Genomic DNA, 25,437 nt, shown 5'->3' on the forward strand with positions numbered 1-25,437 from the left:
ACAATAAGATCGCCTTTTTGCACCAAAAACGTCTCACGCCTTCTTTCTTAGCCATTCGCTCGTGAAACCCACCTCAGAGCTCGTCATCATGACCCTGGGGACCGTGACCTGAGCCAAAACCAAGAGTCATGCGCTCGGCCAACTGAGCCACCCAGGTGCCCCGAAAATAGACCTGCTCAAGAAGCCGTCTTTTCACGAAGCAAAGCTTCTCAGTTAGGAGATGCAGGTTTTCCGCTACAGCCTGCTGATCTGGCCTTGGCGAGGTTGCAGAAGCGTCACTGCGTGCATAACCTGCTGCGAGGGTCTTCGGCTGGGGGTCCCGCCCTCCGCCCCGCTACCTGCTGGGTAGAGCGAGGACTTCCGCACCCAAGGGCGCCCGGACTGGGCTCCTGAGCAGAGACAGGAGGGAAGAACACCGTGTGGCCGTGAGACGGGCCGTGAGAACTGCTGTCGGCCGCTCTGCATGCCAGAGTCAGAGTCGTCCTCTTGTTTATTTTAACGTCAAAGGGTAGAGAAGTGCTTTGTCCAGGTCAGGCTAAACAGGGCGAGTGTCGCTGCCATCCCGTGGACGCAGCGCCTGTGGAACGGCCGCGGCGTCTGGGAAGAGAAGTGGGAACCGCGGCCCTGGGGGCAGCACGCTGGCACCTGCCCAGGGTGAGAGTGCGGGGTGTATTTTTATACCATCGTCCGGTTGGGAGTATTGTTCACCTTTTGTTATAAACAGTGTGACCTGGGTGAAAGTCAGAAGGAAAAAAAAAAAAAGATCATTATGACAACAACAAGAATGCCATCTGCAAACACGATTAGTCTGCCCTTAGAGGTTTCTTTTTCCGGCCCATGCACGGCTTCAGTGCCTGCAGGACAGATTTATATAAATTCGTTCTTTGCGCTCTCATCGCTGAGTGGAACGGACCCACCTTTGACTCTCGTGCGTAACTCTACCTGCGTTCCGTGTAATAAAATACCGCAATTCAATTTAGTGTTGACGTTTTAGCAGAACGTTTCCCAAACGTATGGGAACAGTCTCCACGTTACAGAAAAGGAAGGTTTAACGGAACAAACGACTCTATCTCGGGTCAGCTACGATCTCGCGATTCCTTCCGTAGGAGATGTTAAGCTGCAGGACGTCCGCACCTTCCTTCTCTGGGCCAAACAGCCTTCCAGTCGCATCACAAGGGAAGAGCCCCTGACGTGGGGGATGCTGTTTATCAGTTGCATTGTCCTCAGACTTCTCTGAAGGCTCTCGCACGTGCACCCGGACGGACGTGTGTCCCCTAAGCACGGGGTCACCACGGCGCTCACCATGGGCCCAGGACAATGTGGCTCCAAGCAGGCGGTCTGGATAATACATCAGAGCCCTGCAGCTGTGTGTGGAGGGCGACGTGGGACCGGGGCCCGGCCATCCTCACAAGCAAGTACCCAGCGGACAAAACCTGTCCTTCATCTAACTTTTGAGAACTTGAGCTTTAAGTAGATTTAGTTCGTAATAAATCGGCACGTGACTGTCTGCGCCAGGCGGCTGTGTTCTTATTCTATAGCCACTTGGGAAATTATTATATATAGCGCTATGTGATTAATAATATTCACTACCTCAGTGCTGTATATTTTTGCTCTATAGGCACTGAAGCAAGACGTAAAGGCACTGCATGCCTCTTTTCTGGAAGTTTCCGGGAATTTCTGGGACCACCTGCAGACAGGCCTTTCTGAAGTGGCCGAGGGGGTCCAGAGGGCACAGCTCCAACGCCAGGCTCTGCTGTGTAAGCCATGGCCCCACCTCCCGGGGATTCAAGTTTCCCTCTCCTTTGACTACGCGCCCTGCCTGGGCACGGGGGCAAGAGCCAACGCCCAGGCGGTCGCTGGCGTGCGTGGGGGCTGCGGTCCTTGGCCGCGCTCCCTCCTCAGGGAGTCCCCGTTTCCTCTGGTGACTCGAAGAGGCTTTCTGGACCTCGATGCCGTCCCTGAGCTGGCACCGTGTCCCTGCTGCACGTCCTGTGCCGGAGGCTCCTAGAGTGTGTGTGAGGCTCCGTTCGATCCGCTCAGCCCTTTCCTCACATCTGGGAAGCCCACGGCGCTCGGCCGCTATTGGGTCAGGACGGGATGTGCTCAAACTACCCAACAGGCAGCTCGTGGAGGGAGGTGCTTTGGCCCCGTGGCACTGTGTGAATTAAGGCGTACTAGGTTTCCGTTAGCCTGACAGATATTTTAGTTTATTAGAGAGAGGGAGAGAGAGAGCGAGCGAGCAAGCAAGGGAGGGGCAGAGAGAGCGAGACACAGAATCCCAAGCAGGCTCCAAGCTCCAACCTGTCAGCACAGAGGCCGACTCCGGGGCTCGAACTCACAAACTGCGAGATCATGACCTGAGCCAAAACCAAGAGTGGGTGCCCAACTGACTTAGCCCCCCAAGGTGCCCCCAGATATTTTAGTTCAAATCACTGAGTACCTAAGGGTCTCGTGCCTCTTCGGTGCATTCGGTTCAGGGCCTCTCCTGAAGGGTCTCAGGTGAGGTGACTCAGCCCACACAGGTGGTCCTACATGTCACGCGCTCCAGCAAAGGGGACAGTGCTGTTATTTTATGGAAAATAGCGTCTCTCGGCTTTGAAAACGTGAGGTGTTTTATGGAAACCCGGAAGGGAGAAGAGGGAGACAGGATGTAGTGCAGGCCCCCCTCCCGGAAACCTGCCGGACACGCGGGTAAACCATTGTTGCAGCTTGGCGGTCCAAGGCGGGACATCTGGAGCGATGCCTGCAGGAGGCGGACTCGAGGTACCAGCTAGAGAAGCAGAGGAGGAAGGCGCTTCACAACCGTTTGGTGGTGAGTGCGGTCCGGGTTCCCAGAAGGGTGGCGGCACAGGGGACCTGGGCAGGGACCCCAGTGAAGGGCCGGGGGTGGGAGGGGCACCGGGGCACGTTGGGGGTGGGGGCAGAGGTCCGCACGGGGGACTCCAGACACACAGGGGGGACACCGGGACACATGGGGGGGTGGAGGTCAACACGGGGGGGGCGCACCGGGGCACATGGGGGGACAGAGGTCCGCACAAGGGGCACCGGACCTAGGACTCTCAGAGCGCTGCCTTCCTCGCGAGCCCCAGCCCCAGCTCTTCCTCCCCCATCCGCAGGGCGCAAAGCATGGCCCCCTCACGTTCGTCCACGGGCTGAGCTCTGCGGCCCACGGAGTGTGCACACTCAGGTGTCCGTTTCTGCACGCCGCGAGGCCAGAGCTGACGGTTTGGTGGCTGAACTTCCGTGAGGTTGGGTGGTGTGGTTGAGCCCCGGCCCGGCTCACAGTCCCGCGGACCAGCAGCCCCAGGACCCGGTGGTTCCTGGGAAGATTCTCTCCCGTCCCCGGGCTCCCTCCACGGCCAGACCCGCCTGGGAGTAATTCTCCCTGTGCCTGACCCACTCCTGCGGCCGAGCTCTACCCCGTGACACCGGAGCGCATGCACGCTTCCCGCCGACCGCACCTTCTAAGCATCTTGGTGCCTTTTGGTCCCCGGTCTGGACAGCAGTGTCGCCCTGCTGCAGAGACCAAGGGTGAGGTGCGCGAGGGCCCCGGGAGTGAGTGGAGAAGGATGGCTTCTGGAGGACGCGGTGGCGGACTTCGAGTTTCTGACGCTGTCGTGTGGAGGAAGAATAGACATCTTCGTCATGGTCCCGTCGCTGTGAAAGGACCAGGGGGCAAAGGACGCGCGCACAGTGCCAGAGAGCGGGGTGCAGCGTGGAGCCAGGGGCACCCGGACGTGGTAGACCCGCGCCGTCGGGGGGTCTGGGCACAGCCTGGCCGAGGCGAGCCGGGCCGTGCGGACGTGCTCCCTTCTTCCACGTGGGGGCACGTGGAGCGGTTGTCCCACATCGTTGCCCTTTGTCTCTGAAGTACCACATCGTGCCACGATTTGGGTGAACGCTTGGCGGGGTCTGGAAAAGTACCAGGTTTCAGAAACTTCTCCCAAAATGCCTCAGAAATTTGACGCGGGTCCCCATCGAGAGGTGGTTTCTGGACACTCGTCACCACACGATGATGGTTTGCCAAGTGAACACGCTTCCGTGTGGATGTTTAAAAAGCCTAAAATAACGCTGACTGCTCAGTGCCACTCCGTGGGGACTTGATCAGAAGCCAAGGTGTGGGTGGGGAACGCGACGCTCACGCCCCGGGGAAGCGGCCGTCAGGCCGCGTTCTCTGAGGAAATAGTCCGTCCGCTCGGCCTTGCCCCTGAGCTCACAGGGACAAACTCTATTGTCGTAGGAGCTGAAAGGGAATATCAGGGTTCACTGCCGGATCCGCCCTTTGTTGCCTTTTGATGAGGAATCCGAGGATCCAGCTTCACAGAACAGGTAATTTGCTTTCGCATCGTGTGTGTGTGTGTGTGTGTGTGTGTCTGTTTTAAGGAACACAATAGAAAATGCAGCGGTTTCCCACGCCTCCCATCTTCCTACCCTTGGCCCCAAAGCAGGATGTGTCTGTCCCTGGGGTGGGGGGGGGGTGGGGAGCTGCCTTGCTCATCATGAAACAGCAGGACCACCGACGCGGCCAGCCTTCTTTCAGTGCCGGGCAGGGCCAGGCTCTCGCTGGTCCTCTCTCTGTATGGGGAGCACCCTCCCGTATTTACCCCAGAGGCCCCTCAGGGGCGCAGAAAGGTAACTAGTACTGACTCAGCTGGTGTTTGTGACCTAGGCTTTTTTTTTCTTTTTTTAAAATTTTTTAAATGTTTATTTATTTTTGAGAGAGAGAGAGAAAGACAGAGTGTGAGTGGGGAAGGGGCAGAGAGAGAGGGAGACACAAAATCCGAAGCAGGCTCCGGGCTCTGAGCCATCAGCACAGAGCCCAAGGCGGGGCTTGAACCTATGAACTCTGAGACCATGACCTGAGACAAAGTCGGACGCTCAACCTACTGAACCACCCAGGCGCCCCTTGTGACCTAGAGTTTTGACGGTATTAATGAATAACGGAATTATCTGGAATCATTTTGGTTGGCTGTTTGCTTGAAAACCCTACTAAGTATGACTTTCCCTTCCCTCCGTGGGAATTTCTCCCCACTGTAGCCAGATGGATTCCACATTCTAGGCCCTCCATCGGGGACGCCGCCTCACACTGTCCCCTGCTTGCGTCAGGTCGGTCCCGTCAGCAGGTCCGCAGCGAACAGGCACTGCCTTCTGCCCTGTGAGGTGGCTCGTGTCAGGGTCCTGCCCTCGTCTGCCCAAGCCTTGCTCTGCTGTACGGGCCTCACTCGGGCCACACTGACGTTTGCATCATACGGTCTAGCACTTGGCTTGGGAAGGTCGTTGGAAGGCCCTTGGTCAGTCCTGCAGCATGAAATACGATTTGTACCTTTTTGACAGTGGCTGCGTATTTTTTTCTTTTCGTGGGCATAACACGTATGTGCTGTGCTGACTGGTTGCCGTGTACTGTTTGTCAGAGGTCCAAGGACCTGGAAACACAGCCGCCAGCAGCTCCAGACTGTGGTGTTTTCACGTACGCGTGGCTTTCCCGTCGCTGATGTCGGGCCGCTGCTTAGACGCAGAAACGTGTCTGCCGTTGCGGGGAGTTCTGCCGGACGCCGTTGCTCCTGGCTGTCTAGCTTCTCAGAGCTTCCCGAGCGGCTTCCTGACCTTGTGCCTGTGTTCCTACATCATTTACGTTCATTTAGCTTCCATTTCTGCGACACGTTGCCTTTTGCCAGATTCATGATTGCCTTCAAACGGCCAAGGTCCTGAAGGCGGAGACCTTGGTGTGACGTTGTGTGCACATCAGTCAGCCCCACAGCTGCACTTGCAGGAGGCATCGGGTTGTAGATCTGTCCGTCTCTCCCGCACGACACAAGAAGGGAACGTAGAATGAAAAGCAGAGGCAGAAGAGAAAACGTTGGCGGAGAACGTGGGGCGGACGGAGGAGAGACGGGAATGAGGAGCAGGGAGAAAATCTGAGACGCTGATACAAGAGCAGGGGTGAGGGGCAGAAGCGGGGGTGACGAGACAAACCCAAAGGCAAGGAGAGGACGGGGGCGGGAGGGGGGAGGACAGGAAGCGACCACAAAAGGAGGGCCCGGCAGAAATGACAGTGGCAGAGAAGAGTTTGGGGATTAGGGAAAGAGAAGGACCCTCCACAGTGATGTGCGTGGTCATTATTGTCATTGTTTTACCCCCAGCTCTGTGCCTGCGGAAGTGGTCCACGCCGTCGATGATGTGAGTCACATCTCCAGCACGCCGCACTTGGAGGAGCTCTCTGTGTGGTGGTTCCCGTGGGCCCCAGAAACGTCCACCCCTGGGCGTAAACCAGAGACGGGTGAACATAGGAGAGTTTCCCCCTTTATTCCGTGCCTCCTCAGATAGCAAAGATGGGTTCTGTGTCCGGATTTCCGCTGGAGCGAGAAATTAACGCAGGCTGCGTGCGCGTCCCTTGTGCGAAGCCGCGGGCCTCCTCACTGTAGGTGTGTGTGTGTCAGGAAAGCCGCTCTGCTCTCGTTGGTTTTCCAGCCCCCAAGTCAGCCAGCGCACGAAAGGACGGAACCTGTGGTCTGAGCATAAGGCAAGAAACGCAAGCGTGGAACCGATGTGGCTCCTCATGAACCGTGTCGTTTTAAAATTATGAAACGGACGTGTCTGCTACCAGCCCGCAATTTTGTTTTCTCTTCAGAACCTGCGTGTTTCTTAGCTTTATCGACCCAAAAGGCCTGGAAGCAACAGTGGGAAGCCCAGCACCCAGACCGTGGTTTCCACCTGCTGGGAGTACAGGACGCGCCCGGGCAGTAAAGCGAGTAGGGAAGACGGTGGGGTTGTGTCCACAAATGCAGAAGGGATGCCCACTGCCGTAGGGTGAAATAATGGAGCTCGAGACGTGACTGGAGCCAGGTTGAAAAAGTACAGAATTCTACGCAAACCTTCAGTTCGCAAGTACTTCCGTCTTTAAATCTCATTGATGGCCTTTGGAGAGGGCTAGAGCATCGGTCTATCACTCTAAAAAATTACAAAGAAGTAAACATTTATGATGCCTTTCCTGTACGAAATGCGTTTCAGGGTAAATAAATAGTTGGCGAGAGAAAGTTTTCCTTTTCAGAAGATTCTAGATTATCAATTCAGAGTAAGTGATAAGAATAGAAGTCACCACTCGAGAGCCCTAATAGGTCTGGGTGACAGTCTTCAGTGGGTGCTAGACGGTTAGGGGACAGCAGGATCTTTACCACAGAAGGTTCCAGAACCCAGAGCACTCGAAGTTTCACAGACGGAGAGATGCTCAGATGTGACGAGGTGGCCACAGGCCATGAGGTGCTACAGTCCCACCAGTGAAGAGACTGGGCTGCAAAGTTGAGCCCACATCTAATGGAGTCTGGGGGTCTGCCATTTTGAACAAGAGGAAAGAAATCAGCCAAGTCAGAACGTGAGACACTTCACAGGACAAGTGACCCGATTCCTCTGAGAAATCAGTAACGCCAAGAAGGGCAGAGGAGGCAGAATGGGAGACGCCCCAGGCTCGTAATCACAGTCTCTGAACAAGTCAACTGTAAACCACATTTTGGGGACAACCAGAGAAATTAGACTACGTGTGGGTTTGTATTAACTGCCTGAAGTGAGATGGTAATGGCATGGGGGCTGTGCTGAAAAACCGAGTCCTCATAAGTGAAATCAAATGCTGTGTTGTCTCGTATTTAAATTAAAATATGCCAGGGGAATGGGAGGTGGGTTGAGCATCTGTATAAAACAAGGTGGACCAAATGTCAAGAGTGCTGGGTGAGGGCTCTCATTATCCTGTTTCCTCCAGTTTTGTGCATGGTTGAGCATCTCCGTAAATAAACGTGAAGATACGTTGGGCTTACACTTCACTGCCGCTTGTTACGACCATTGCTGCACGAGTCTAGAAAGCGTGTGGAAGGTGACCTCTCAGCTGTATTGATGCCCAGACCCTGGTCCTCTATGCCGCGGTGCCGGGTGGAAGCCGCGAGGGGCTGCTCCCCCCCGCCCCCTGACAAGGTCTGTCGTTGGAGTCCGTCTTATGGTGGTCACATGTCATAATCTGCGGTGACTCTTCCTAAAGCCACTTCGGTTCACAGATCGACGGCTTTCTTTTTACACAGCAGCCCAGGAAACCATTAGAGCGATATTGAGAACTCTTTCAACAGTCTCTGCAAATAAGCACTTTAAAAAGTCCTTGTTTTGAAGGATTTTTTTTTTTTTGGTCTATCACTTGATGCGTTGTCTGTCGCCTTAAACACCAGTACGACTGAGTCAAGCAAAAGGAGACAAATTAAATTCTCATTGTTAGGAATTTGAGTGAAAAGGAGCCCTGATGCATCCTGTTAAATCTCCTTCTATAGGTGGAGACGCGGAGTATCCGTGGTCGAGTACTGGTCCTTTCTGCACCGTGCGTGATCTGCGGGTGTACTGGTTGACCTTCAGTTTTTAGTGGGAGAATGTATTCCGAGCCCGAGACCTGGCCCTCACGTGCTTTATAAAGACCTGTTGTCGTCCCTGCTTTCTATTATAGATGTTCTTTGTCGTGTGTTCACCTCGTGACTGTCCTCTCCGGTTCCTGTCAAATTCCCACTGAATTTTCAAATTCAGAAGTTTGAGGGTTTTGTGTTTCCTTATATTTTACGCATCAAGATAACATTTCTTTTGATTGGGTCATTTTGGATTTTCTCTGAAGGACTGAGTGGAACCCAAGTTGTGTTTTAACTTAATCGAGCTGCTGGTTCCGGAGCTTTGTGTCACTAAATGTGCGGAGAAGGCGAGCGGTCAGTGTAGTGACCTCGGGCTCTGGGCTCCCACGGGTGCTCCCGAGTCTGAAGATCGTGAGAGTCTGTGTCACACGTGTGGCACAGCGTTGCGCTGCGGTTTGCGACCTAATCCAACATTGAATCGTTGACGATTCACACTGTAAATAAAATCAGTCTCGCGGGGAGGAGTCTGGCCACTGTCCCTAGTTCTCGGTGGCTGTCTTCAGGGTTAGTTAGGTGCATTTCCCACTTAACACGCATCTGCTTGTTTGACAATCAGATATGGAAGAAGAGATTTGCAGCTTTGTCTGCTCGTCTGTGGCTCCCCCTTATTTTTCACTCTTATCAAGCCATTCAGTTTGACGGTCACAGGCTTGACTTTCCGAATACAGCTAAGGAAGCCTAGGGGTCAAATGATTCTCCTGCAAATATCTGCAGCTGAGGTCAAAAACATTTTCTGAGAGGCGCGTGACAAAGACTGATGGGTTTGACATCCCTAAGACAAAATCGTTAATGATCAAAGTTTCATAGGGTCCTTAACTTGTCCCCTAACCGAGGCTCACCTGGTCCTCGCCGTAAGCGTGATGGCGGCGACATCTGCCAGCAGCTTCGGCTCACGCAGAAAGCGGAGACGTGCGGTCACACCCCGGATACTCCGGTGTCTGGTGGGATGAGGCGCGAAAGCACGCTGAGGGAGACCTCTGCGTCTCGAGCCGGTATTTGGGGATGCTTGCATGAGCTCAAACATAGAACATCCCAACCTGAGCTCCGCATTTTCCCTGCGGACACACCCTTGCTCCCGTCTCCCCATCTTCGCAAGGGAAAGTCATCCACCCGGTGTCTGGTGCCAGAAATGTGGGAGTCCCTGTGGACTCTTGCCTGTCGGTTCTGCAGGAGGAATCTCCCCTGGGTCTGATTTAGTTCATTCCCATCGCTCTCGCACTTGGGGCCACACTCCTGTCCCTGGACCTCGCCGACCTCGCCCTCCCGAATCTCCGATCCGCTCTGTGGCTGGGGAGAGCAGTCCTTGAAGATGCAGTTTGGTCAGATACGTGAGCCTCCTGGCTTGAAGAAGAAACTGGGAAGTCTCAATTCTGACCCCTGTTTGTGCAGAGGAACATACGCGTTGCTCCCAGCTACACTGGCCTTGAACGTGACAAGCCCTTTGCTGCCTGCAGGACTCATGCGCTTTCCTCCTTCCAGAATGCCCTTCCGCTCAGCCTGCCCGGGCATCCCAGTCTGAATGAGACCATCTGTGTCCCCCCCACCCCCGCATCTATTTACTTCTCTGGGGTTCTTGGTGGAATCGCACATAATTTTCCGCCGCCGATTTGTGAAGTTCGTCTGCACCCCCGCGTGTAGGCCTCACCCTCTGTTCACCATGACACTCGGTTCTAGATCTGGCATGGCCGTGTCTCCGTGCACACGAGCGAATGATACACACGCTTCTAGTTCATTCCACAGCCTGGGGCTTTCTTGTCCGTTCTGCCACCAACGAAACAGGATAGGAATCGGAAGACCGGAGTCACAGGCTAACCGTGCACCTCGGCTCTGTCACTCGGTTTCTTGAGGCCTGTGAAATCCGCTCTTTCCTGCGGTGAAATTGTGGGTGTAAGAGGGGCTTTCTAGAACCCAGATTTAGTGTCTCAAATATGAACCAATTGTGAAGAATTGAAAATTGTTACAACAGCTAGTGTGACTTATACAGACTTTGGTCAGAACAAGATGTTTGCATTTTTAAGGAGTTACAAGGATTTAAGGAAGAAATTCTCTTTCTCTTCCCATCAGCTTACTTCAAGCTCAAGCTCTATCTTTTACATTTTCTTCTACTGGTCAGTTATTTCATGGCTTCAAATCGGATTCACAAAGAATTTGTCCCTCATCCCGTCTCCAGCGTGCACACCATCCCAGGAAAGGACACACCCCTCTGCCAGAAGACCCATTGCCACGGCCGAGTGCCCTCCACTGGACTGCCCTTATTTCACTCGGTGTCTGAAAATGACCCTCTTCTGCGTAACGTCTCTGGAGTAGGTACTACAGAGTTCCTAATATTTTCTCCTTTCGTAGGTAACTAATTTATCCAAATTTTAGAACCATGGACTTAGCGAATTCTGTGAGGCGCACCAGGGCCGACCCCGTTGCCGGCACATCTCATAGATGGCAGGAAATGGGGCTTCGAGAAGATAAATGAGCACCCAGGGTCACACAACAAGTTGTACCAGAGTCCGAATTAGCAAATAGGGTCTATACTAGGTGTGAAGAAGTCTGTGGCTGCTTCTTACCCAAAGACCTTCAAGAAGTGTGGAGCTGGTGACTGTCTGTGGTCCTGGCGGCCCTTGCGGTGCCGGGTGATGAGCAAGGTGGGGCTGGATGCCACGGCCAGGCGTTGCAGCAGCCGGCAGGCTCGGGCCCACGTCTTGTCCCCGCTCCGCCGAGTAGCCACGGACCAGCACACCAGTCCGCGCACTCGCACGCACGTGTGCCCTGCGAGTGGACACCCTCCCGGGCTGGGTCCCTGATCTCCGAGGGGATGCCGTGGGAGGACGTCTGGGAGCGTAGGAACACCCGGCCCAGCCTGTGGGTCACTTCTGCGAATCTGTCGCCCAGCCTGGAAACTGGAGCGTGGCAATGATTTACGTGACCCCCTCCTCCCCTCCCCGTCTGCGGTCATCACCAGTTCAAATTTTATTTCGATAGTGTCTTGCATTGAATATTGATGTAGATGCCAATAAAACCTATAAATTATACAATGTTCATAAGTACCTAGAATACTGGTATAACGTCAGGAAGACGACGACCGACTGCGCCGGGCGCCTTCCACATGCCCCCCCCCGGGGAGCCTCGCAATTCCACGAGGCAGGTGTGCCCATCACAGCGGTGCCCGCAGGTCTGCGTTGACCATCTCGGAGTACCCGGCCGCTCCCCTCCCGGGAGGAAGGATGCCGGGGGGCAAGAGCCTGAAATTTTGGATGAAGGGAAATTATCTTGAAAGGCCGCGGGAAATGAGTCTCATTTGTGAGGAGAAGGGCGTTGAGTGCTATGAACGAGGAGGCGTTTGCTCGGAAAGGAAGGGAAGAACACTTAAGCTGTGTTTGGGAAAATGAGACTCTGCCCTTGGAGTCATTTCAGATGTTGCTTAAAACCTAGTGATCACACCGTAGGATGACATTCTAAATAGCCAGGGAAGCTTCTGGACTCATGCTTGTTTTTATGGCTTCTTACGTTCCTTATAGGGTGTCCCTTGAGCTTTTGGGTGAGACGTTGTAAACCTTAGCATTTTCCATTTGTTTTTCTTTATGGTTAAAGTGCAGACATTTGAAGACGTCAGTAAAAACACTTTGGGGTGTGTGTTTCTGCGCCGTTCATCCTGAGGGGCTAGGGTTACGTCTTGACACAAAATTAAAGGAATACCGCCACGAAAATATGCCTCAAGTGGGGAGCGAGGGGCCGAGGCTGGTGGTCAGATCCTGGGTCCGGGTGCCAGGTGTGGCTTCTGCTCTGAAGACGGTGTCAGTGCCTTACTGCTCGGTCCTGCATCTTCCTGCAGAGTTGGGGAGTTAAAAAGATTTAGGAGGGGCGCCTTGGGGGCTCATTGAGCGTCTGACTAGCTCAGGTCATGATCTCGCGGTTCATGGGTTCGAGCCCCGAGTCGGGCTCTGTGCTGACAGCTCAGAGCCTGGAGCCGGCTTCAGATTCTGTGTCTCCCTTTCTCTCTGTCCCTCTCTCTCTCTCTCTCTGTCTGTCTGTCTCAAAAATAAATAAACATTAAAAATTTTTTTTTAAGATTTAGGAGCTGCTTCCTTCATAGGGGTATTACTGTTATTATATACTAATATTACTGGTATCATAAGGGGACAGACAGCCCCTGTGGCAGCTTCTGGCACACCGTCGGTGCTCAATAAATCCTCAGCGGAGAACTGAACTCTCCGTGAGCGACTCCCCTGAGGATAAGACCTCTTCCTTGAAAGCCGTGTTGAGACATAGCCACCCCCAAACCTTCGGATAGTAACTAGATAAGGTGCCCGGGCAGCGGCGGCCGTGTGACGGGACGGGGGGCCCCAGTCACGGACCGCTGCTCCGTCCTGGCCAAAGTCCCCGTGGACGGGTTTCCGGCCCTTTCTGCTCTGACGTACTTTTCCTAATGGTAGCAAACGGCCTCCCACTCTGCCACTCCCGGCTTGGCAGCTTGAGATAAGGCCTTGAATGGTGTGCCCACAGCTTGACGTCCTGTCACTAGCTCCTCACACTTTTCGGTTGAGGTGACTTATCCCCTTCTCGTCTGATGTACACGTTGGGAAGATTTCCAAGGCAGTGACGTAAAGCGTGGACTGGAAGGAAGGCCGCTGGGCTGGAGACGGAGAGACCAGCGCAGGGGGGAAGCCAGGGCCCATCTCGTCAGCCAGCGCCCCCCCCCCCCCCGCCCCACCCCGCCCCAGGAGCAGCAGCAATGAGTGTCGGGAAGGGAAGGCCCATGCAAGATGCTTCCGGTGAAATCAAGGCCTAACTATCGAGTGTGTTGGCAAGGCCACCGCTGAGTAATTTTTTCAAAGCCCGTCTTACCCACACGCACACCTGTGTGCCTGTAGCATTTCACGTTTGATCACGGGGACGACATGGCCTCACCTCGCTGGCCAGGTCAGCGCCTGAACCGGCGGCCCTCGCAGATCCAAACGCAACCACACGCGGCTCCCACGGCCCGGCCCGCGACGCTGGCGGGAAGTAACAACCACGTCTAGAACAAATGGCATTGAATTCCACAGTTTATGCCCTCAGCGCCTACCCAGGCCGCTTTCTGGACACGCATTTATTTTTGCAGACACGCGTATACGTGAAGGGACCCGCAGGAAGCCGGGAAGGCACACCCTCCAGTGGCTGTCACGGAAAAATCAAATGTTGGTTGTTTTTCACTTCTTGCTACAGGCCTGGTCATGAATTTGCATTTTGTCTTAGAATTGGAACCCATTCGGAATGTGTATTTTTGTTTCTGCGCTTCAGGAGAAGTAATCTAATGCTGCGTTTCTTGTGGAAGACAGCCTTTGCTCGTGTCCACACAAGATGGCATTGAAGGAGACAGCGGGGCAAGACCCAAAGTCCACACGTTTAAAAAGCAAAACTTTTGGGGCGCCTGGGTGGCGCAGTCGGTTAAGCGTCCGACTTCAGCCAGGTCACGATCTCGTGGTCCGTGAGTTCGAGCCCCGCGTCAGGCTCTGGGCTCATGGCTCAGAGCCTGGAGCCTGTTTCCGATTCTGTGTCTCCCTCTCTCTCTGCCCCTCGCCCGTTCATGCTCTGTCTCTCTCTGTCCCAAAAATAAATAAACGTTGAAAAAAAAAAAAAAAAAAAAAAAAAAAAGCAAAACTTTTAGCCCCACCAGTTATAATGAAATTATAACATGTCCGAGATGGGACTTCGTCGGTCCTGGGAAAGTCTCACGCCTCACTCGAGAGGTCAAGTGCCCGCAGAGGCCCCTCCCTGGGCCGCTGCACCCCCCCCCTGCCCCCCCACCCCCGTCTGTAGCAGAGAACGAGCTCCTCTGGGCGTTTCTCTCAGAGGCGCCTTTCCTCTCGTACCAGCGCCCGGCCGGCGTGTCCCCTAGAGGGGAAGGAAATGTTAGTCTCTGGGGACCATCTGGTCGCTGTCTTAGTTACTCAATTGTGCGGTTCAGTAAAATGCATCCGTAGACAATCCGTAAACCGGGCGTGGCTGCGTTCCACCAAAACTTTGTTTACAAAAACTGGCGACAGGCTGGATTGGCCCGAGGGCTGTGGTCTGTCAACCCCTGCTCAGTGTTACCAGTGCAGCACTGGCTGTGTCTTAACTGCCTTGTTTACGCTTTTTTATTAGGAAACAGTCCTGGTGAAATGTGATCGGGCCGCTCACCCGCCGATTAATAACACTTATAGTTTTGAGAGGTAAGTGCTTTGACACAGAAAACAAAGTCACGCAAATATAAATCTTGCGTTAGCATTTGGTTAATGAAATTCACAATTTATCCCATCATTTGCACTAATCGCTAATGAGCAAAGGCAATTGAGTGGAGAAAGCATGTCTTGTCTTTTTTGTTTGTTTAAGTGTATTTATTATTTTGAGACAGAGAGGGTGAGCGGGGGAGGGGCAGAGAGGGGCGAGAGAGAATCTCAAGGAGGCTCCACGCCGACAGCGGCGAACGGGACGCGGGGCTCCAATTCGCGAACCGTGAGATCGTGACCTGAGCCGAAGTCAGATGCCTGACTGAGCCCCCCAGGCGCCCCAAGCTTGCCTTTGCGACAAGTAGCGGCGAAGCAGTGGGTGAGCCTGCAAACAGGAAATGAGCCTTGGTCTGTGCACCACACTTTTCAGTGTTTGTGTATTTATTTTGAGAGAGAAAGCGTGAGCGCGTGCGAACGGGGGAGGGGCCGAGAGAGAGGGAGGCGCAGAATCGGAAGCAGGTTCCAGGCTCTGAGCTGTCTGCACAGAGCCCGACGCGGGGCTCGAACCCACGAACCGCAAGATGATGACCTGAGTTGACGTCGGACGCCCAACCGACTGAGGCACCCACGCGCCCCTGTGGGTCACACCTTTTGCAAAAAAGTAACTGACATGGAATCTAGACCTAAATATAACGCATAAAACCACAAAACTTTCAGAAGATGACTCAGGAGAAAAGTCTTTGTGACCTCGAGTTAAGCAAAGAGTTCCCAGAAATGCCACAAAAAGCGCGATTTATACAAGAAAATGATGTATCGGGCTTTGCCACAGACCCGTCCGCTCTGTGTGTGTGACGTCACCAGGAGAAAGGGCAGGCGAGCCCCAGGCCAGAGCGAACCTTTGGAAATCACAAAGCTTACCAAGCACTTGTACCCGGAGAGGAAGAGAACAGACCACGCCGTAAGCAGGTGGGCAAAGTGTCAGTACAGGCGTTGCAGCCGAGAGACGCCGACGTCCTTAGTTTTGTGGGAGGGCCGGCTGGAAGCCACCGGTCCACGTGGCCCAATGCCGAAACCACGGGCTGGCGGCTGGAGGTGTCAGCGTGGTTGATGCGGACGAAGGTGGCACCGCCCCTTTGGACACGGTGTTCTGTGACATGAAACGCGCTTTCTATGTGACCCAGACCTTCTGGAAGAGACGAAGGCCTGAGGGTAGAGAACAAGCCAGACTCTGCCAGGAGCTGGGAGGCGGGAGGGGTTGTCCACCGAGAGGCCACAAGAGAGGCCACAGGGGAGGCCACGGGGGAGACTCGTGCCGAGAGCTGCTCTCCGTCTCGGTGGCGGCCTTGTGTGCACTCGTCTGTGCCCACGGAGCTGCCGCCTCCGTGGCCGAAGCGCGGGATCCATTTTAAAAACACAGTCGATGTTTCAGGGAGACCTGAGGAGGCGAGTGGGCTAATTGTGACGTGTGGGTCCTGATTCAATCCGTAAACTCTGATGCTTTTGTTAACAAGAAAGCTGAAGTGGCCGTGTGGCTTCAGACACGACACCACCAGGGAAAGGGGGCCTTTCTCAGAGGAAAGGGGCCGGCTGTCAGCACCAGCTTCTCGTCCGCAGCCCGGCTGCCTCTCCTCGTGCACCTGGAATGTTCCTTCCCGTGGGCCTTCAGGGCCACCTGTGTCTCGCCGGGCGTTTCGGGTCCTGTGTTGTCTGCGCTCCGAGCAAGAGGAGGGCGAGGAGGGCCACACCACCCCAGCCCGCTGCCACAGGGCGGGTCTTCAATCCCCCTCGTGTTCCTGGGGCTTCTCACGTGTTCCAAGCACGTCTGTGCGGGTCCCGGGGCTTGGCCTTGTCAGGAGCCCCTGGGCGGGCACTGTGGGTGGAGAAGCCAGGGCCGGCCGCTCACACGCCTTTCCAGGGTCAAGTCTGGGCCGTCGTGTGCCTGCCGCGGCCGTGGGACCTGGGAAGGGGGGCAGGGCGCTGGGGGCGGGGACCTCTGTTTTGGGGAGCCGGTGGGGGGGGGGCAGCACGCCATACACATTGGGGTCAGACTGAAGGGGAAGGTCTCGATTGTGGTGTTTGGGCTGAACAAAAAAAAGAAAGGAAGGAATTTGCACCAGTCGCTGTCCATCCAAGCAAGAAGCAAGAATTCACATTTAAATCTCCGTAAGAATTTATTCCGGGGAAGAATTTATTCAGGATTGTCCCACTTCAAAATCGGCAGAGCATATGGGTCTTATGAAATCAGAACACTGTTTATTTTATAAGAGCTTTTGACGGAACTAATAAATGTCAAAATATTTTGTTTCAGGGTTGAAAGAAACTCTCAACAGTTTCAGTACTTAGCCCCTTTTTAAAAATAAATATGTGTGAAGGGGAAAATACGTTCCTTCCTAAAAAATTCAGGGAAGGTATGAACGGGCCCAGAGTCAGAAGACTGCTGCTATCTTCTAAGTGGGATAAAAATACATTATTATTTTTTAAAATGGCAAATTAAAAGTGGGCGCCATTGGCCCAAAATGCCATGAGAAAAATAAGAAGTAATTTCATTATTTTGAGCACAACGGATGTATCAGGTAGTTGAAGGACCCTTGGCTGTGTCCCCCGTTACACGCATTCATGCTGTGTTGTCCCCACACGTTTGCATCGATTCCCGGGGTCGTGAGTTCGAGCCTTCCCTGAGCTCATGTTACGGGCTGGCGGGGCTGGAGGTGAGCTGACGGTGTCTGCGCCAGTCCTGACGTTCTGTTAACCAGGCGTTAACCAGGCAGAGAAGAGAGGACATTCCGGTAGGGAGACACAAGGGTCAAAGGCACAGAGGAGATAGGAGCAGAGGGTCAGAGACCCCCCTGAGCCCCACAGGGTCAGGACCGCAGTGTGGCTGGGCGCACCCTGGGGACGGTGGGGGTGCCGGCTGTGTGGAGCGGACCCCCAGGACGGCTTCGCCTTCCCCCCGGCAAGTGAAGGTTGGGTTAGCCCTGCCGGTCAGCTGGCCCGCCAACCCCCCCCCCCCCCGGCCCCCGTGCCCACGGCTTCCCGCCAGGACGTGCTTGGACCTGGGGCCTCCCAGCTTCTGGCCTCCACCCAGCTTCTCTGGCGGGAGGCCGGACACCCTGTCGGGCAGCTAACGGCCTCCTGCAGCTTTTTCTCCAGTGAGCTCGCGTCTCTAGATGTGTTTCTACGAGATACAGAGAGGACTTCTGATATAAGAAGAAATACAGGGAACATGTTCCTGCGTGAGGAACACGTGAGAAACGGAAGGAGATGTTACAACACAATCAGCATCGGCCTTTTTCTTTGTTTTCCGGAGCACTTTGTATGTTAGGGATATCGACCTCTTGTCTGTGATTTAAGTTGCAACCGTTCTTCCAAGTTTGTTATTTTATCTTGTTTTTGCTTCTGACAGCTCCTCCCTGTGCCAGAGCTGTCCCCCTGTTAACTTAATTACAGTGACAAAGGCCACCAGGTTAGAGAAGAATAAACCCACGTGTTCTAATATTTGTGTGGTTTGACTTCTCACATTAAACTCACGACCCGTCTGGAACATCCTAGAATATTGTCTAAGGGATGGATCCCATTTTACGTTTTTCCACGTACCGCCCCAGTTAGTGACACCACTTAGTGAAACACATCTTTTCCCCGCTAATCTGAGCTGCTTCCTTTATCATACAGCTGGCACACGCGGGTCCAGTTCTAGACTTGTGTCGGGTGCCCTGGACGCCCCCTCCCCCGGCTCAGGTGCACGGTCACAGCACACGGAGGGTCCCCAGGGACAGCCCTGCCCCCGCTCCTTCTCTCCCCGGGGTTTTCCTTTCTGTTCTGACCTCTTGTTTTGCCAACGCAATTGTATAATCACATTACCTGTCTCCAGAGAAAAACGTGATGGCATCTGTGGTATTTGGGGGTGTTTTTTTTGGGAGGGGGAGTAAGGCAAGTTTATAAACTAACTTTGGAAAAGACTGACTTCCTCACAGAGTTGAGTCTTGCTGTCCAAGTACGTGGTCTGTCTTTTTATTTGCTTGAGTTGGGTTATGTCTTTCAGGAGAGTTTTAGAGTTTTCTCCGTAAAGGATGTGGACATTGCTCATGAGGGTTATGGCTGGGTTTTCAGTTTGCTTTCCTCCTGCCATCGATGGGAACTTCCTCCCACGGTATCTTCTGACGCAGCTGTTCGTGTGCACGAGTGTGACTGATGTTTGCACGGATCCACGAGGCCCGCCACCTCTCTCACTGCCCCTGCGCAAAGTCGCGTCCTTTGACTCTGGGGTGGCCGGTGCACGACCACACGTCACGTCCAGTGGAGTCAGTGTCCCGCCCGGATCTATGTCATCGCTTCCCTGTGTCCACCTGGGCTCCTGAGTAATGACTCGATACAGTGTTACCAAGTGCAGGTGGCACAGGACCCTTGACCTTGGCTTCACGTTGGTGGCAAAGACCTGAGTGTTTAAGTAAGACGTTCACAAAGCCTCAACTAGTTACTGTTTAGGAAAAGTTTGCCGACCCCTACTATAGATTCGAGATTTAGAAGACGTTTGGCCAGTGGCCATGGGAATGCCTTGTTTGAATCGTGATTTTTAAAAGCTGACAGGAAAAATAAGCCCGCCGGAGAGCGGGAGAAACGTCAGAGAATGCTGGACGGCTTTGGGGGTGACAGTAAGGAATTACTGCTAGTTTTCCAAAATGTGGTGACGGTGACATTGTGAAGTTTTTGGAACAGTCACGTCCTTTTCAGACACACATCGAAACATTTGCAGACAAAGCAGATGGACACGAGGCCAGCTTCAACCGGCTGCGGGCGGAGGGCGGGTTTGTGCAAAGTAGACGGGCCCTGGGGAGTTGGGGGACAAGTTAAAAAAGAGATTCAGGAGCTCAGCATCGCACCCCTTGCTCCAAATGCCCTCCTGATCACGCATGATGACCCACATTGTATAAGGGATGCCTCTGAAGTTTAAAATTAATCCCGCTTTGGGGCTCCTGGGTGGTTCGGTCACTTAAGCGCCAACTTCGGCTCAGGTCATGATCTCATGGTTGGTGGGTTCAAGCCCCGTGTCTGGCTCTGTGCTGACAGCTTGGAGCCTGGAGCCTGCTTCAGATTCTGTGTCTCCCTCACTCTCTACCCCTCCCCGACTCTCTCTCTCTCTCTCAAAAATCCGGGCACCTGAGTGGCTCAGTCAGTTTTGAGTCCCGACTTCCACTCAGGTCATGATCTCACAGCTCATGGGTTTGAGCCCCACGTCGGGCTCTGTGCTGAGAGCTCGGAGCCTGGAGCTTGCTTCCGATTCTGTGTCTCCTTCTCTCTCTGCCCTTCCCCACTTGTGCTCTGTCTTTCTCTATCAAAAATAAATAAATGTAGGGACACCTGGGTGGCTCAGTCGGTTAAATGTGCGACTTCGGCTCAGGTCAGGATCTTGTGGTTCGTAGGTTCAAGCTCCGCGTCGGGCTCTGTGCTGACAGTTCAGAGCCTGGAGCCTGCTTCCGATTCTGTGTCTCCCTCTCTCTCTGCCCCTCCCCGGCTCTCTCTCTCTCTCTCTCAAAAATCAGGGCACCTGAGTGGCTCAGTCAGTTTTGAGTCCCGACTTCCACTTGGGTCATGATCTCACGGTTCATGGGTTCGAGCCCCGTGTCGGGCTCTGTGCCGGCGGCTCGGAGCCTGGAGCCTGTTTCGGATTCCGTGTCTCCCTCTCTCTCTGCCCCTCCCCTGTCCATGCTCTTTCTCTCCCTCAAAAATAAATAAACATTAAAAAGTAAAATAAAATTAATCCTGCTTCTAGCGATAACAGGGATCAATTGGACCTTATGAAACGTTTTAAAAATGGAAGAAGAGAAAAGTTTGGTTCCAGCCGAATACGAGCCTGTATTTCAGGAGGCTAAGCTTGGATGCAGGGTGCACTCGATTCGGTACATCTGCGCCCGGCGTGCTTCGCGCGCTCGGTAGTCTGGCACAAGGCCCGCTCTGCGGCTGCATTCCGGTCTTGTTTCAAATTGTGCAGTGAACTGCATTTTTTGGAAGTCCTTCCTGCTTGGCTGTATTTGTGGGAGCTTCTAAACACAGAGCCACACTGATTCCCTCACACAGCGGACACCCGGTCCTGGTGCCCAGCTAACCTGGGGCCTAGGAAAACAATACTGTTTGTTAAGAGCTCCAGCATAAAAATCAAATACTGTGTATCAAATGTTGCCTGGAGTATGATTTTTACGCTATTATTGTTGGACCCACTTAAGTGGAGCTAATTTAGTTCCGGGATAATTACATGGTATCCTTTCTTTCTTTCTTTCTTTCTTTCTTTCTTTCTTTCTTTCTTTCTTTCTTTTTTCTTGCCTGCTTTTTCTTTCTGCTTTGCAAGCATTCATAATTTTGCTTATTGTGTTTTTATAACAGAGGAGACAATTCTTCCGTCTTCCTTAACCTCTGTTAGCTTGAAAGGCCATGGAATTAACCTTTTCTTGTTGAAGAAAAAAAAAGGATCTTGACGATGTTGGGGCTCATATGGGAAGTGGACGAAGATAGAGTTCTCGGCAGGTTTTCCTGTTTGGTTACTGAGGTAAATCTCTTTTTCTTCCAACTGTGCATCCTCTTCCCTGTGCCTCTCAGAGTTTATGGCCCCGCGGAATCCCAGCAAGCGGTATTTGGGGATGCGTGCCCCCTGCTTACGTCACTCTTGGACGGGTGAGTTAAAATATCTCCAAGGTCAGTGATCACAGTTACAGGCAGATCTCATTCCTGCTACAGGATGAGTGTATCACGTTAGAGCCTGAGCATTTTATACAACGCAGAGCAACCCGTAGCCCCGTTGTTGATTAGTGGCCATGGGGGTGGGGGGGGCTGGGTGTGCCAGGAGAAGGACCAAGCGGGACTCGAGGGAGGGCGTCCGTGAGCACACCTGCCTCGGGTCCTAAAGATGTTCTAGTCACGTGTGTGCGGGCTGACGGCCGTGAGCACCTGCTCCGGTTCTCTCTGGGATTCTTTGTGCATTTTAGAATTTTCAGGAGGTCTGTGAAGCACGTTAACTCTAGATTGAGGAACTCACCAGCCCTTCGAGAAGGAGCCTCTGGCCCCGGGTCCCACCTTCGGAGTTGCTGTGTCTTCAGCAACGAGTGGAGCCAGGTTTGTGTCGCTGACACAGAACGCCAGGACTTCCTACTTCAGGGTGCCTGGAGGAACCCCAGTTTGGAGGCGGAGGCTGCGTGCAGTGTCCTGAAGAAGGCGTGTTTGTGTTTGCCCAGCAAAGGCTGCCACACGGCCAACGTCGGCAGCACGGAAGCTGTAACGACAGGGCTGTCTCCGCCCGCGGCGTTCTAGCATCCAAACGCACGGCGGGGGCCGGAGAGGGGGCCAGGTCCTCACGGGAGAGCCACGTGGCTCTCGTGGCACACGCCCGCGGGGCCCACCCTGCACTATGACAGCTTCTGCTACAGCTCTTCTCCCGGAAGAGCTGAATGTGGGGGCCCTTATATCCTCCCCCAAAAGTTCTTCCACTGGGAGCCACGGGAGAGCTCTGTTTTCTTTTAGGCAGGCCTCTCTTTAGTAAGCAGGTTCCAGAAATAGAAAAGGCGTGGTGGTTGCACGATCGTCCCCAGAGCTGCCTTTCCATTTTAAATGCGAAACAGATGGCCTTGTTAAGTCCTGGGAGGCTTTCTTCAAGAGGCTTCCTTCCTCTCCACGTCCCTAAAGGGTTCGAAAGGTCCCCGTCAGGGCTCGCTTGTCTGCTGTGGTCTACGGTGTGCACACGCCTGTCCTCGGGGCAGGTGCGGGGAGGCTCTTGTTACCGAAAACGCCGGGTGGTAGGCCTCCTGGGTCCCTGCTAAAGGCAGCAGCCAGTCAGAACACTCTGCAAGGTCCTGTGGTCGAAGCAACAGCCTCTGTGAGTTTGGCTTGCTGGGGATCCTTCAGGCTGTCCATCGATTAAAGGTCGATCAGTTAAATCAGCGTCTCTGAGGTGGGCCCTGAGCCACCTCTGAGGTGCACGGTCTCACCTCCCCCGTGACGTGACGGGGGTCAGGGCTTAGCATTCCGCCCCTGGAGGTCTGGGACACCTGTGCCCACACAGCCCCGCCTATAAATCCATATCATTTATCTATTTATATCATATCCTGTAAATTTACATCTATTTCAAATACTGTTTCCGTGTTCCCATCTTTCCGTTGTTTCGGGCTGAAGAAACAGCTGGAAGGAACTGTAGAGGGCCAGCCACCGTCCGTGTCCCCTGGGACGTGACCCGTCTGTGGGGTGTGGGGGGCCGCTCGCCTGTCAGAAACGCTGTGGCACACACCGGCTGACCGTGGGTGTGGAAACACCCAGCCCCTTGAACTAACAAAGCACAAGAATATGCAACGATCGTTACGCACGATGCTGTCAGCAATGCCCCGGGTCATGTGCGTGATGGGGAGATATCGTAGGACGGCCCAGGACAGCATGCAGACCTCTGAGTCATTCCGCGTGCATCAGAAGCCCCAGCTGACCGGGCTGCACGGAAGGTGGACGGGGACAAGGGGGGGTCTCGCTCAGGCTGGAATCCCCGCGCGCACCTTGAGCGCAGGGCGCCAGCAGCGGGCGCCTGGAGGAAACACGGAGTCGCCGAGGAGAAGCAGGTGCCGATGAGATACGTGCTGTGTGTGTGTGGACGTGACTGTGGTTGAATCCAGTGCTCTGAACCACACGGCTGCAGGATTGTGCACAGAAGAGCTGCAGTTCTAGGAAAGCCTGACTCGTAAGGGCTGGAGAAACGGACTGCAGAGCAAAGTGTGTGGCATCGTCCATCCAAGTCAACATTTTTCTTAGAATCCAGTCAGGGCAGGAGACGCGCTGTGCACTCTCCGGCACTCAAATCCGTGTTGGGTTTTAGGTACAACGTTTGCATCATGGCTTACGGACAGACGGGATGTGGCAAGAGTTATACCATGCTGGGCCCACAGTCCACGGGGGAGCCCGTCCCGCCGTGGGAACCGCACAGCGACCTGGGAGTCCTGCCCAGGGCTGCCGGAGAGCTCTTCAGGTACCTGGGGGGCAGCGAGCGGGGGACCGGAGCAGCGGGGGTGGGGGGACGGGAGGGTGCGGAGACCACACCCGGTGCTCCTCCCAGGACCCACGACAAACCACGCAGTGTTCAAACACGCCACGCCTCGGTACCACGGACGCTAGAAATTCTTAAGGCACATTTATGTCGAAACGCTTCGTTAAGAGAAAACTGCTGGAAGGAGATCCCTAGCTAGACAGCTTCCCTGGCCGGGAGAGGGCCACGTACAGAGTTTTTTCTGTTCTAGAATGGGAAGGGGACCGAGGGAAACCTCCGTTGTCCTCTCCTCGCCTCCTGGCCCTGGAAAGAGTAGACACCTCTGGTTTACTTCTTTGGAGTTACAGGGAGCTGGGCACGTTGGGGACGCTCCTGTCCCGTGAACACGTCCCCACAAGGGACCCGCTGCATATTATGGTTTTACCAACACAATTACTCTTGGAAACAGATAGCAGCAGGCCGTCCTCCGCAGCCCAAGTCACCAGGGAATTCTGGAACAGAGCTGTGGTCCCACACTCCACCCCCTTGGCCCAGACACCAGCCCTCCCTGCCTTCAGGGAGCCGCCCTGCAAGATACACCTTCCTGGGGTGTCTAGGTGGCTCGTTCAGTAAGCATCCGACTTCAGGTCAGGATCTTGCGGTCCGTGAGTTCGAACCCACGTCGGGCTCTGTGCCGGCAGCTCGGAGCCTGGAGCCTGCTTCCGATTCTGTCTCTCCTTCTCTCTCTGCCCCTCCCCTGCTCATGCTCTGTCTCTCTGTCTCTCTCTCTCTCTCAAAAATAAACATTGGGGTGCCTGGGTAGCTCAGTTGGTTGAGCGACCGACTTCGGCTCAGCTCAAGATCTCAGGGTCTGCGAGTTGGAGCCCCACGTCGGGCTCTGTGCCGGCAGCTCGGAGCCTGGAGCCTGCCTCCGATTCTGTCTCCCTCTGTCTCTGCCCCTCCCCTGTTCACACTCTGTTTCTATCTCCCTCTCAAAAATGAATAAACACAAAAAAGAATTAAAAAAAAGACACACCTTCTCACGTTTGCACCCCACTGACTGCAGCCGTGTGCACTGTGTTCCCATGAAGACGCGGCTCCTTGCCCTGAGATTCGGTTTTTGTCCCTGTGTTTCCTCGCCCGGCCCTTCTGTGTCTTAAAATCAGAGCCAAAGACATAAGAACTCCCACACAGCCCAATATTTTGGTGCCTCTTCAAACCGATATTCTTTAAATATTTGCATACACAGACACGTTCATTTATTAAGTTTACTGACTACCTGTCAGCACAGGTGAGGTTGTGCTGTGTAACAACCATTCTAGAAACCTCAGTGGCCGCGAGGCCAGTGAGGGGGCCTGCGCCTCCTGAGGGTGCGCGTTGTCAGAGATGGGGGAGGAGGGCCCGTGGCCAGCCCTGGCCTCCCCCCACCCCCGCCCCGGGGAGGAGCACATCAGTCCCCAGGGTGGGTGGGGGGCTTGTGGACAGCGGCTCAGCCTGCCCACCACAGGTCACAGAGACCTCCATGTGGGGACACTGAATTTCAAGGGGCTAGAACCCCAGCGAGTGTCATGGGCGTCCTCAGCGGAGCCAGGCCAGGGCTGGCCCGAGAGCCAACGGCTTCTCCCCCAGGGAAGCCTCCCCGGGCAGCGGCCTGTGGCTCTCCCAGCTGTCACATGGAAGGAGGGACACGGCAGGGACCCGGGAGTCAGGGAGAGGACCCGCGGCGGATGCCCCGGGGAGGGGCCCCGGGGCAGCGGCCGGTCCAGCCTCTGTGCCCCTCACTGGAGCCTTCGGACCCCGGGCGTTGATCTTGGAGGATGTTTTCGTGAACCTTTCACCC

General features: G+C 54.4%; 1 protein-coding gene across 1 annotated transcript in view; it reads left to right on the forward strand.

The window, feature by feature from the left end:
- KIF25 (kinesin family member 25) overlaps window positions 1-25,437 on the forward strand; it is a 45,305-nt gene that overhangs the window by 14,640 nt on the left and 5,228 nt on the right. Inside the window, exons 4-10 of the mRNA XM_047093143.1 lie at window positions 1,619-1,757; window positions 2,709-2,812; window positions 4,241-4,329; window positions 6,141-6,177; window positions 14,547-14,614; window positions 21,200-21,274; window positions 23,451-23,600. Of these exons, the coding sequence (XP_046949099.1) occupies window positions 1,619-1,757; window positions 2,709-2,812; window positions 4,241-4,329; window positions 6,141-6,177; window positions 14,547-14,614; window positions 21,200-21,274; window positions 23,451-23,600 (662 nt within the window). The remainder of the gene's footprint in view (window positions 1-1,618; window positions 1,758-2,708; window positions 2,813-4,240; window positions 4,330-6,140; window positions 6,178-14,546; window positions 14,615-21,199; window positions 21,275-23,450; window positions 23,601-25,437) is intronic.

Source organism: Lynx rufus, unplaced genomic scaffold, assembly GCF_022079265.1.
Source record: "Lynx rufus isolate CCGP_SWC_20201006 ecotype Redwood Valley unplaced genomic scaffold, mLynRuf1.p SCAF_32, whole genome shotgun sequence".
Lineage (NCBI taxonomy): Eukaryota > Metazoa > Chordata > Mammalia > Carnivora > Felidae > Lynx > Lynx rufus.